At 43.8% G+C, this 12,403-nt stretch overlaps 1 protein-coding gene across 1 annotated transcript in view; it reads right to left on the bottom strand.

Annotated features, from left to right (window-relative positions):
• Positions 1-502, bottom strand: part of KCNK1 (potassium two pore domain channel subfamily K member 1) — a 31,239-nt gene extending 30,737 nt beyond the window's left edge. Inside the window, exon 1 of the mRNA XM_032184780.1 lies at positions 148-502. Coding sequence (XP_032040671.1) covers positions 148-502 — 355 coding nt within the window. The remainder of the gene's footprint in view (positions 1-147) is intronic.
• Positions 503-12,403: the final 11,901 nt, after the last annotated feature.

Raw genomic sequence — 12,403 nt, 5'->3', positions numbered from 1 at the left:
GGTGAACGAGCGGCTTCCCGGCTCCGAGGCAAACTTCCCAGCCGCTCACCGGCCGCCTGGGGCCGGGGCCTCGCCTCAGCCCCGCTCCGCACCCGGGGCCAGGCCCCGCACCCCCGGGGGGCCCAGCCCGGGCCTCGGCGGCCTTACCCGTGGTGGAGAGCACGGTGCTGGCGAAGAAGAGGGAGGAGGTGAAGTCCCAGTTCCAGTTGCCCGAGGCGTTGCTGAGCACCGAGACGCCGTAGTTGCTGGCCTCCAGCACCCGCAGCAGGAACTGCTCCAGCTGCTGCTCCGAGAGGCAGGCGTGCTCCTCCAGGAAGCGCTGCTTCAGCTTGCCCAGCTCCTGCCGCAGCAGGTCCTCGTAGGGCAGCTCCACCGAGGAGAAGACCACGGCGCCGAACACCAGGTAGAGCAGGTAGCCCAGCACCAGCAGGGCGAAGCACCAGGCGGAGCGGTGCTGCTCCACCAGCCGCACGCAGGAGCTGCCCGCCAGCGACTGCAGCATCTTCCCGGGACGGGGAGCGCGGCCGGGGCCGGGGCCGGGGCCGGAGCCGCCGCCTGCCGTGGCTGCGGCTGCCGCTGCCGGCTTGGGGAGCGCGGAGCGGCGCTGATGTGGCGCTCACGTGGCGGCGCGGCGCAGGTAGCGCGGCCGGGGGCCGCCCCGCCGCCGCCAACCGCCGCTCAACGGCCGTAACGGCGGTGGATCCGCCCGCTCGGGCGCCCGCTCCGGCCCCTTTGTGCGCGGAGGTGCCCGCAGGTCCCCGCCCCTCCGCCCCCCTCACGCGTGAGGGGAGCCCGGGCACCGCGGCTGAGCGCCTCGGGGGCGCCCCGCTGGCAGCGGGGGGGGGGGGAGCGGTGGCGGGAGGCTGGGTTTGTGCCTCCGGGGCGGTGGGCTCTGAGATCCCGTCAGCGGGAGCTTCCTCCGAGCCTTGGCTTCACAACGGGGCCTGCTTGGGGCTGGGGTTGGAAGCTGGTGGCCTCCTGAAGCCCCATCCAAGCTCAGTTCCTCGTATGCAGTGCTGCACTCCTGAAAATACTTAGAATTGATCATGAGAAACGCCCGGCTGGTTCTCATATCAGTGCCCACAGTGATAACGCTACATGTAACGCACCATCCAGTCAGCCCTCTGTGATGGCCCAACACAGCAATCTTCTCAAGCCTCACTCGAAATACTCCTCCTGTGCCCATCTCGAGGTCTGGCCAGCAACCACACAGTTAACCCACAAAGAAGGTTCCCTGCCACATGAAATGAGAAGGAGAGAAGTGTGGCTTCGCCAGCACAGCTTCTGGTAAACAAGATGGGATCTCAGCACCGCACCCAGCAGGAGCCGGCTGCTTTTGCCCCACATCTCAGCCACTGCCATAGAAAGAAAGCAGCAGTTTGTAAATTTGGAAGTTAATGAGGTTAATCTGGGGAGTTTGGACAGAGTAAATCAAGTGCAGCAACATATATTTATCTGTGAGGTACGTCTGTAAGCTGTAAGGACTAAAATGGGAGGAGAATACAAAAATGAAAGTCACAAAACAGTTTTGCATGCCAGAAACTGTGAATGATTCACTCGCATTTCCTTTCATACAACAGCTGAACGAGGCTACGGGCAGACTCTGGCCTGGCAGGACATTTCATCCAGTTTCTGGCCCGTTCCCCACTGCCACCTACAGCTGAGTTGTTCCAGGGGCTCGTACCCCTGTCTCTTGTCACATAGTCAGGACATAATTCTGAAGGCAAAGAGGCCGAATGCCTGGCCAGGTAGTGCCTTTGGGTGCTGTAGGAGGTATGTATGTGGCAGGCCAAACAAGCAGACTAGATCATGTGCCAGGAGCCCAGGCATGCTTCAGCCTACAAATGTATGTGTGATGTGCCTGCACTTGCACCTTCTGAATCCAATTTTACAACTGGGGAGGGGGCATTACAGACACTTGGGTGTTTTGGTAGAAAGATGCACTTTTCCCCTATGGCTGAACTCCTAAACTGTTAAAAGGCTCCAACTGTTGAAACAGTTTCAAGCTGCCTCCTTCATAGATGTAAATTGTAGCACCAAATAGGGATGCGGTGCAATTAAATTAGGGTGAGGGGTCTGAAGTGAACAACTGATGAAAATCTGTGCTACACGTCCAGAAATTAATTGACAGAAGCACAGATAAAGGCAGAGAAGTCATGTCCCTGCATCGTCACTTCAGCACCTTTCACTGTCATCAGTGTATCTTTAAAATATACATACATATATACATATATATTTTCCTGTAAAATGGTGGTATATAGGTGAAAGGCTATCTAAATCAATATAAATGACAATTAAAAATGAATACTGTCTGAAATAATGTAATGCAGACAAGCTTTTGGAGGGAGTATTCCAAACAAATGCTTTATTGCATTGCACTAAGACAACATGCATTTAAGCACTGCTGCAGAACAAGAGGTCAAGGAACCCATGGACCAATTTGGAATGCTTGGCCAACTCTACCCAATTACTTAATCACTTGTCCCCTCGATGTCCAGATGACTGAGTGTCTCAATCTATAATAGAAAAGCCATTTAGAACAATATGTCTGACATACTGGGCTCCATTTGGACCACGTGCACTCAGTTCACCAGATACAATAGGCTTCATAATATGATCAAATTTATGGCAACATCTGGTAGGTACAGTTGCAGTTGTGATGGAGAATGGGCATGTCTTTGATATAAAACAGTATTTTCCCAACCTTCAAGCCAAATATTTGTTTAAAGGTTAGAAAATGTTTGCCTAAGAACACACCTCTCTTCAGCGGTGACAGGAAATTGTGGCTGGGTAGTTGAAGAATTTTTTTCACTGGCCTCCTTCAGTTTTCCGTTTTTATGAATCAGTCATTCTCCATTTTTAGAAACCTCTCACACTTGCAGGCTTGCTGGGCTAGGAAGAAATGAAGGACTCTCTGCCAAGCAGAACCTGCCCTGCCCTTGTAACTGAGTCATTTTTCCCCAAAAAAGGTTTTCAAAGGCATGGGCTGGGGAGAGGAGGCACGAAAGCAGAGCAGCTCAGCTGTGTCACCAAAGCATTCACATTCTTACTTCCAAAGGGAATGTCTGGACAATCAGAGTTTTAGCCACTGTTGTTTAAGTTTGTGCTTTAAATTCAAGCCCTTAACATATCTGATGATTACATTACGGATTTCTTTGGGATAGATTTGCAGAAAGAAAAGTGTCATAATGTTTAGTTTTCGGAGTTTAAGTGATCATATTTACTGCTAGTAATTTAGCATAATAATACTATACACAAATGCAAGTATATAATTTCATTTTCTTTCCAGAGTAAATTAAGTCCATTTTCAAATCATTTTACTAGTTAAGGATCAAGCTAGCCAAGCATTCAGTGTACTGACTTCAGTATTATGTGCTGTATAACGGAAAGCTGCCACTTGCCTCAGCAAGAAATGAATTAATTTTTTGAGCATGCTATTACAGGTCAGTTTTTATTTATTTGTTGTTGTTGTTGTTTTCCAGCAGAAGTTTCATTCTACTGCGATCATCCCTCTTCATAAACCATTAATCCAGTTAATAAAGCAAACCATAACATCATATCACTCATACACTAGCTAAGCTTAGTGATGTCTGGGCTCCTTACTGCTGGAGAAATCCAGCTGCTAGCAGAGTGAGAAAAAACTTCTACTGGTAGATACTGGTGCTCATTATCACAACAAACTCAGTTCTGAGGCACAGCAAATGCAGGTACAGGCTGCCTGTCCCATGAGGGAACCCAATGGAGAGGGCAGAAGAGAAGATGTGCTCTAATTCACCCATACAGCTGAGATAGAAATTGTGTTTGTGCCCTTGGGTGCTAAAAAACTATACAGAAAGTAAGTAGCCTGCTCTAACTCTGCTACTCAGGGAGATGTAATGACTCCCCTGCCACATCACTGGGCTAGGAACCTCTCTAGTCTATTCCACAGGCTGCTAACCTTTGCTGAGGAAATCCTCTCTCATACATATGAAATGTAAGGCACTCTCAGAACAGCATGAATCACTGATGCTTTCTGTTAGGAGATGTGAAACTGAAATAAAGAGGTTCTGTGTTAATCACAGCCTATATTTCTCTGAGCTTTTATGCTAACTAAAGAAATATTTTATCCTGACACATTTCCAATGAAAATCTGAAGTGCTCCAAACACCAAAAGACAAGGAGGTGGTGGTAGGCTGGAAGGAGATGACTGCCTGGTGGGAGTCAGCAAGTGACCAGAGAAGGGGGCTGCTGTAGGCTAGTCTTCGTCCCAGTAAATGTAAGATGACCTGAGACAAATGCTAGCTTTGCTTGAAAGCAAGAATAGCTCTTGATAAACTTCCAGTGTCCAATGACTGGTCTGTGCTGAATGGCAATTTGCAAAAAGGAGATTTGAAGCTGGAGCTCCTCAGCTCTGCTTGCTGAGCTCTAGACCATGAGGAGGGAGAATGTGGGGAACGGGAAGCAACCACATTTGTTACCATTATCATCATCAACGTTATTTTCATTACCTAAAAGAAGTAATCAAAAGTTATTCAAATGCACAGAGACTTTCAAGTTGAATGAAAGGTGATTTTTTTATTTATTTTTTTTTTATTTTTTAGAGCTAGTCTCAAAGCAAAATCACAAACTCCTCCTTTTTGACATGTCTTATGAGAAAATAACCTTCCTCTCTCTCAAAAAAAAAAAAAAAAAGTTTATTAATTGTGCTGAAGAACTTCAGGTAACTCAAATAATCTACTAGACAATAATCATCAATCAAATACGCTCTGCTCTGGCATGCCTATAGCATGAACTCAAAGTACATTGAATAGAGTGGGGGGAGATTGGGATGAACCAGAACAGTGTGGGAGCCAGTAAATGGTTACTTGCAGAGAACATGAAATAATATCAAAACTGTCACCCTGACAGCTGAATACTGAACAGCAACAGAGAATTGATTTGTCCTTCAGTTGTGTTTGTTGTTGTTGTTTTTCAAAGTTAATATCAAGTCTAAAATATCTCTGGTAGGTCCTAAATTACACGTACATGAAGGAAGGAAGACATAAAGGTAAGATTCTCTGAATGCTCTTGCATTAAGGATTCTGCCACATTTAATTGTTCTGAGGAGTAAAATCCTTCATAATCTGCCATGTCTGTTAAATGGAGGTTGGAACATAATGTATTTCCTCTTCTTGTAGAAGAAAATATATCCAAACAATTGTTTCTGAATACTCAATTTGTGGGTTTTTGCAAGTTAACAAGGTGATCTAGTGGCCCTGACTGAATGTCATGCCCTCGTGGGCAGCAGGATGAGGATTTTTAAGAATCATGTCGTCGCAGACACCAACACAAATGTAGTTGAGAAGCAGTCAGATGGGTTGCCATGTGTTGTGTATCAGATGGATAAGATGTTCTTTCTATTCTGGCTAAAAGAAATCATTTAGATTTGGGTCAAACAATATGAGTGTTATAAAAATTGAAACAACTCAGCCTGACTTTATAGAAAAGAGTAGTCTTAGAAGAGAGGATTCATTCCCATCTTAATGCGGCAGGAGGATGGAGATGTGATAGGAGAGTACAGACACATTCAGGTCTTTACAATTTATCACCAAGCATACTAGTGACAGGAGAAATATTGCCATGGAAGAAAAAAGAGTCAGCAAAGTCTGTGTCCATACCATTTCCAATATCCTGCCTGGTTGCATTCTACTTGAGAGGGAGGCTGGAGATTTAGTGGCTTCCTCAAAAATCATTTTATGCTGTTAACTTAATGGTGCAACACTGTCCACAAAGGATAAAACCACTGATCTGTTACAGCAAAAGAATGAATGTACGTGTTTTGGGGGGGCTATGCTTAGGGGAAGGTTTACGTCACGGAGTAGCAGTATTTAGAATCAAGAAAGTTTATATGCATGGTCAGGCACAAATTCTTTCTCAAGTGAGTCATGCCTTGTTCACAGTAAATGTAATTTCCTTTAGAATTGTAAAAAGGATTCATATTTAACCGGTGATCTCAGTGTCCGAGTGATACAGCTGATAGCTACTAGTTTTAATGAGATAACCATTTAATGTCATGGCAAAAATAATCTCATGTATAGATTTGCAGTCAGGTTTATCCTAGGATATTATCCAAAAAGGAGCTTGGTCACTCTAAGAGGTGTGGGCCTAGTGGTGATGAGGGCCTTGTACATAAATACATACATTCAGAGTGTGCTTCCTCAAATGTTTCATTGTTATTTATGTTCCAAGTTGTGTCACATCTTGGAAGAAAGGTAATTATCCGTGATTTGTAGGATTGTATTAATGCTGAAGGAATGTAATGACCCAGAGAATTCAGGATGTCAACATGACCTTATTAGAGTACTACATTAAATAAAATTCAGTGTTTTAAATAAAGTGACCTTGTCCTCCTAAGTCCTGTGGCAGTCAGCCAGCAGAATCAATCTTTTTAACCTCTTGTTCAAGATGCTGGAAAGAGGAAAACCAGTCAAAATACTTAATACGTTGTAGTGAAAACAAGGGGTCATAAAATGCTTTATTTCTCTTCCTTCTACACTGTAGAATTTTTAGTACTTCCTCCCCCGTCTTGGCAGCCTGGCGTTAAATATGGTTATGGAAGAAAACTGAAGAATGCAGTAGCTGAGGTGGACTCACAGCTGTCAGACGCTAAGATCTTATCACCAGCTGGACTGAACTTGGTTTTGTCTCGAAGGTGCTGCCCTGGTCCTTGTGCACACAGGAAATGACGCTAACAGAAAGCCTGCCAGCTTTCTCAGGGAAATTTTCAAAACACAAAGCCCCAGAAAGGGTTATGCACTGATCAGTCTGTCTGTAATAACTTTTCTTCAGCAGTTACACCTTATTCCTTGTTTTCCATGTGTGGTTAGTTGAGGCCCAATCCCAGTCTCCCAGTTTATTACTATAACTGGGGAGTATTGGTAGGTCCTTTGCCTGTTGTAATTCATTCTGCATTGCCTCAGAGTGTGTCCTCATACAGACAAGTTTATGTAGCCGGCTAAGCTGGACGAGTGCTGTGGCGGGACATGCAGCAGTGAGCCTGCACACAGTGTGGTGACGTTGCCCTGACAAGTAACGCACCCTTGCTCCCATTCACGGAAAGGTCGCGGTAACTTGCCAAAGCTGTCAGCTTCAGCTGCCTTTGACTCCACTTGTTTCCCTGGCCTCTGGTTGTGTGCTCAGCACAGCACAGCTCTCCAAGGCCTCCCTGACCTTGGTAATTAGCTCAGACTGAGCAGCGTGTGCATTTGGACTTCCTCATGTGCTAGAGACAGCGTGCCGAAGCCTAGTTCAGATGCTGATTGCTCTTCAATTCTGAACTGGGCAGCTCTTGAAACTGCTGTCATTTGTAACAGTGAACTTCTGGATGTCTGTGACCATCCTGGCCAACGTGAGGCCTTGCGGTAACCACACGTCATCTCCAGGCCAAGTGACTTTGCTGCAGCAGGGAGTCTGGTGGTGCATGCGGCTGCCTGTGTGAGCACCACACGCTGGCCATGATGCAGGTTCTTAAGATGATGTTCAGATGCTTCCTCCACACAGCCCAAGAAGTAAGGGGCCCTGGAAGGTGGAGGGATGCAGCTCTGAGAAAGACTTGCTTTCCCATAGCTGAAAGCTAAGAAGTATGGCCACTTGGCCTCTTGGGGCCAGGCTCTTGACTTAACTCATACAGAATTTAAATTTAAACCATTTTACAACTGGTTGGCAGTCTCTAGTACATAAAACACTCTCTAGCCTGGGTCCTCAGCTATCCCTGAAAACCAACACAACACTTATGTCTGATCTTAGATCTTCCCTGTGTTGGATGGATCCTACAACTTGAAGGACTATAATGGCTGTCTGTAGGCTAGCACACACAAAACATTTTCGTATAACCATCCTAGTTGGATGGAGAACACAGGCAACCCTTTTGCCTTTACAGCCAGCATACTGGAAGGTAGTGGTGAAGCAGGCACCATTCCCTTTGGTCAGTCCTGACAGCTCTGCGCTGGGAGTGCATCACAGAACACCACTCCCGAGCCTTGGTGTTCATTCCTCACCGCCCAAGTCCCATATTATCACAGCAAAGTAAGCAGGGGTTACTCTGAGGAAATACAACACTATGATCTTAGAAGTTACAATGAGCAAACAGAAGCAATACTGTCTAATCTGTGATACTTCCACCTAGCCATGATATTCAGACAGATCAATTTCCCAGGCAACTCTGCCTCAGCAGGGTTAAATTTCAAGAACTGCAATTCATTGTCTCGCTGAACCAACGCCTGGAACAGCCCATGGGTACTATTGCCACATGCACCTGCTATAATGAATACCAAACCCTACTTCAGTGACCTGAATCTTTTGAAAATTTAGTCCTTTATTTTTATCCACTTGGAGGGAACACAAGCTGCAGTGCCCTACTTTTTCTCAACTGTGTCATCTGACTCATCAATCAAAACTGATTTTGAGTCCTATTTTCACCCACTGACTCTCAATCAACCCAGCAAACCTTTCAGAAGTACAAAAGGACAAATCTTGAATCATGTGAGGCATTTTAAGATTTGAGAAAATCGCTACTTGGCAAAAGCCAAATATTACACTTTCCTCTGAAAAGATACACTTGGATAGAAAGAACATCATGGGAGAAAAGAAAAAGTTTTGTGTAGTAAGATAGCTTTAGTATGAGGGGATTTTATGCTATTGGGCTGACTGATTTTTAATCTAATACTATCATCACTTAATCCATTTCTGTCAGAAAGAACCGTGCATTCTTGTAACATTTACCAAATGTTCATGAGGGCATGTGTGCAAGAATTATGAAACCTCTCTGGTGTACAGTTGTTAAACAAATGGTTTAAAGTTTAAGTTTACACAGAGTAACCTTTGTTAAATACCTTACTGTTTTCCCCTGTATTTTCAGAAATGCATGAAGCAATTAAAAAAGAGAGGGGAGAGAGAGAGAGAGAGGAAAAGAAAGAAAATAAAGATTTATTTTTTTTTCCCTGTTATGTCAAAACAAACATCACAGACCTGATCCTATTCTGTCTAGCTCATAAGACATATATAGGAAACAATTGCAACATATGCTAGCAGATAATCATTCCCTCCTCCCTCCTGAAATCTTTCACAGAATGCAGCCTGCTGTCCTTCAAACAAGTTCTCAACCTTGCCAGGAATCAAGAATAAAAGACTGGAAAACCCCGTTTTCAGAGGAAAAATATATTTTTTACAGAGCCAACTTTCCTCTTTTGATCTCTCACACTCGATTTGAAGACAGATCTACAAAATACTTTCTCAAGATGAGATTGGGGACTAGTATTTGCAATCCTTTTTGATCATTGCCAACTATGTATTCTGATTTTATGCTGCCTTATAATTTTCTCTACCTCCCCCACTTCTTTGTTTAAACTAATAATACAAGTGCCCATTCTTGCTCCTGGCTAAAGCCCTCTTCTCCTACACACTCCACCAAATCAATTTTATAACTACATTTTTATAAAGAGGGAAATTAAATCAATGTAATGCTATGTGTATATTTCAAGCTGTCCTTTCATTAATTAACTCTCCCAGGTTTAGAGGAGTGTTGTGGGTGCTGTGCAGCACTGAACAAAGAAGTAGCAGACAGTGCACACACATTTAGGAATATCTCTTATGCTCAACCTGTGACCTGTATTTGTGTGCTGTCTCTTTCTCATGTGACATTTTGATGAAACTCCTTATACTTTCTGTACATGCCTACTACAAAAAGATCTTAACTATGACTGAAGTCCTATGCATCACCTCAGTACAAATAACTAATGACAAAACCTTACACCAGGCTGCAGAACTGACCATTAGCATGGTTTCTTGAATGAAACAGATTTGATGTTAAACTAATTCCAGAACAGCTTGTATAAAACATTGTGTTGTTTCTGACAGGCTATAAGCTTTAGATGGACTTCTGTTTTCTCAAGTCAACATCAGATCTCTCACCAACATAAAATAAAAACATATAATGATAATATTAAAGTTTTAATTGACAATAATCAGATATATTGCCACAATGACAAGTACTGTTTTTGTGTTTACTCTGCAAAGGGAAGTATTTTTCTGTGCAGTGCATGGAGAAGGAAGGAGGAAGAAGAAAACCGTAGTATTACTGAGCATTAAAACAGCTTTTAATATTAACAGTCAATAGGGATAAAGGGATTGTTTTTACATTGTTCTGATGTCTTTTATTTCACTGCTGTTACTTTCTTTCCAAGCCTACTTTGACAATAAAATCCAAAGGCTTTCATAGGCTGTACAGCTATCACACCCCATGAAAGGTTTCTTTTTGAAAAAGCTCTATCAGTAGCATACAATTTACCTGCAACAATGCAAGTCAATGTTGGTGGGCAAAAGCTAATCTGCTGTTGCAACTTGGTACATCCAAAATCCATTAATGAATTGAAAGGGAGTGCGTTGTTTGTAGAAGCAATATCTCATGGACTAAATATACTTCATTAATCGGTGTTTGATTAGAACAAATAAAATGTAAGGTACAGTATGTTCTGAGGAGCCAAAATGGAGTACAAGAAAGTCTCAGTAAGTTTTTTAGTAAGTAAGATATATGATGAAATATATTAAAGGTTAGGCTTCACTGATATTAAGCTTTTCTATACTGTGGTCTATCAAATGACCTTTCTCCCAGTGGTAGGTCTTCATGGTTTGTTTTTCTCTTGCTTTATTTTAACCCTGTAGCTTTCCGTTTATCTCAACTCTTCCTTCCCTCCCACCTGCTGAAGGTTCTCTCACCAACACTTTCCACACTTTTCAAATGTTTCTTTTCTTTTGCTATTAAAATGTCTCTTCCTCCACCCAGGCATCCCCAGCCCTTTGATTTTCTTTGCCCTTCCAGGGGTTGTTGTGGATCCTCCTCCCCTGAACTGTCCAAGCAGGCCGGAGACAGGCAATGTTGGCTGCCTGCCTGGCATCTGGTTGGTACCATTCTGAATGTGTCACCTGCACTGACCCTTAGAGGTAATTACACTGCTCTGGGTTTTTGTTTACCATTGCCTGCTAGCCAGCACATTGCCCTCATTGAGCGAGCTGGATTAATTATTTTAATCAACACCAAGCATATCTAACCTCTGAATTATTAATGTGTATTGCCATCATAGCACACTAAAGGGATTACAGTCTGCATCCTTGAGTCTCACATCACGAACCTCCTAACACTACGTATTTTTCAAACTTTCCACTTTATTGATGATGATTATTGTAGCTATTAGATGTTGACAAGTCTGCACTAGAAGCAAGATCTTTCCTTGCTTTCACCATGCAGCATGCTCAGTGCCACCGCAGGTGCATCAGCGACGCTGGTTCCACATTACAGGGGACAACACAGACGAGGACCTCAGTGACCTCCAACCCTCAAGCTTCCAACCTGCTCCTTTTTACTCCATCACCTCTCAGAGGTGTCAACAGGACATCTGAGCATATACAAGCCCAGGAACAGTTATATTAATATCACCAAGGCATGCTCTAATGTGTGGGTATGAACAAGATGCCAGAATGAGAAGACAGGGATGCCTCTAGCTGTTTTTGCTGGTAAAATCCTTCTTCCCTGAAACAATCTCAAAAGAAGCAGTTGATTCCTATCAGCTGGTGGTGTACACCAAATGGTGTACAACAAATCCACAACAAGGCTGTCATATTGTAGAACAGTTCTACACTACCAGTTCTACAAGGCTCCAAATTTGCTTGCTGAGTTACTGCAATGGAAACTGAGACAGTCAGGTGATCACGGTAAGAAGATAATCAACAGGAATCAGCTGTTAGGTATCTCTGCCTCCTGAGGACCAATTCTGGTTTGCACCAACAAGAGTTATGCCCAAGGACATTTGAAAGGAATAAAAGAGATTGGTATTGGAGACAGGAATATAGGAGCTGACACAAAATCCAACTGCTGATACCTGCACCCTCATGCTGTAAGGCTGGCATTAACACTGATGAGTTCTTGACTTTTTTCCTGGTGGATGGAAAATCCCCAGATCTAACTAAATTTCTAATTCTCTGAAAAAAAAAGTAGTCAAAATCAATGTTGCAAAGACTGATAATGCGATAATCTTGCTGCTCTTCTCTCTCCTGATTGGTTTCTGCCTTTTTCAAGTTTCTCGGTGACCTTCTCCTGAGATCTCATTTTCCACAGAGCTTAATGGTAGGGTGAGCAGTCACCAGCTGAGAAGACACTGTAGTTCCGCTCTGTATAGTTTGTACAATTATGTGATCTGTCCACGAATGCATGCCTCACTGTTACCAGGATCTGGTTCTACACGAGGCAGTGAGAAAATCCATGCACTTAAGACGAGGCATGGTGAGATACTTGCATAAGAAGTGAATGAAACTTCCAGAGCATTTTCATCTGGCTTCTTGTGTAATTTCTGACATGGAAGTTTAAACAGCTTTGCCCCATTGGTTAGCTGCT

Source organism: Aythya fuligula, chromosome 3, assembly GCF_009819795.1.
Source record: "Aythya fuligula isolate bAytFul2 chromosome 3, bAytFul2.pri, whole genome shotgun sequence".
In the NCBI taxonomy this organism is placed as follows: domain Eukaryota; kingdom Metazoa; phylum Chordata; class Aves; order Anseriformes; family Anatidae; genus Aythya; species Aythya fuligula.
The sequence above is the reverse complement of the archived record's forward strand: the minus strand, read 5'-3'. Positions and strand labels throughout refer to the sequence as shown.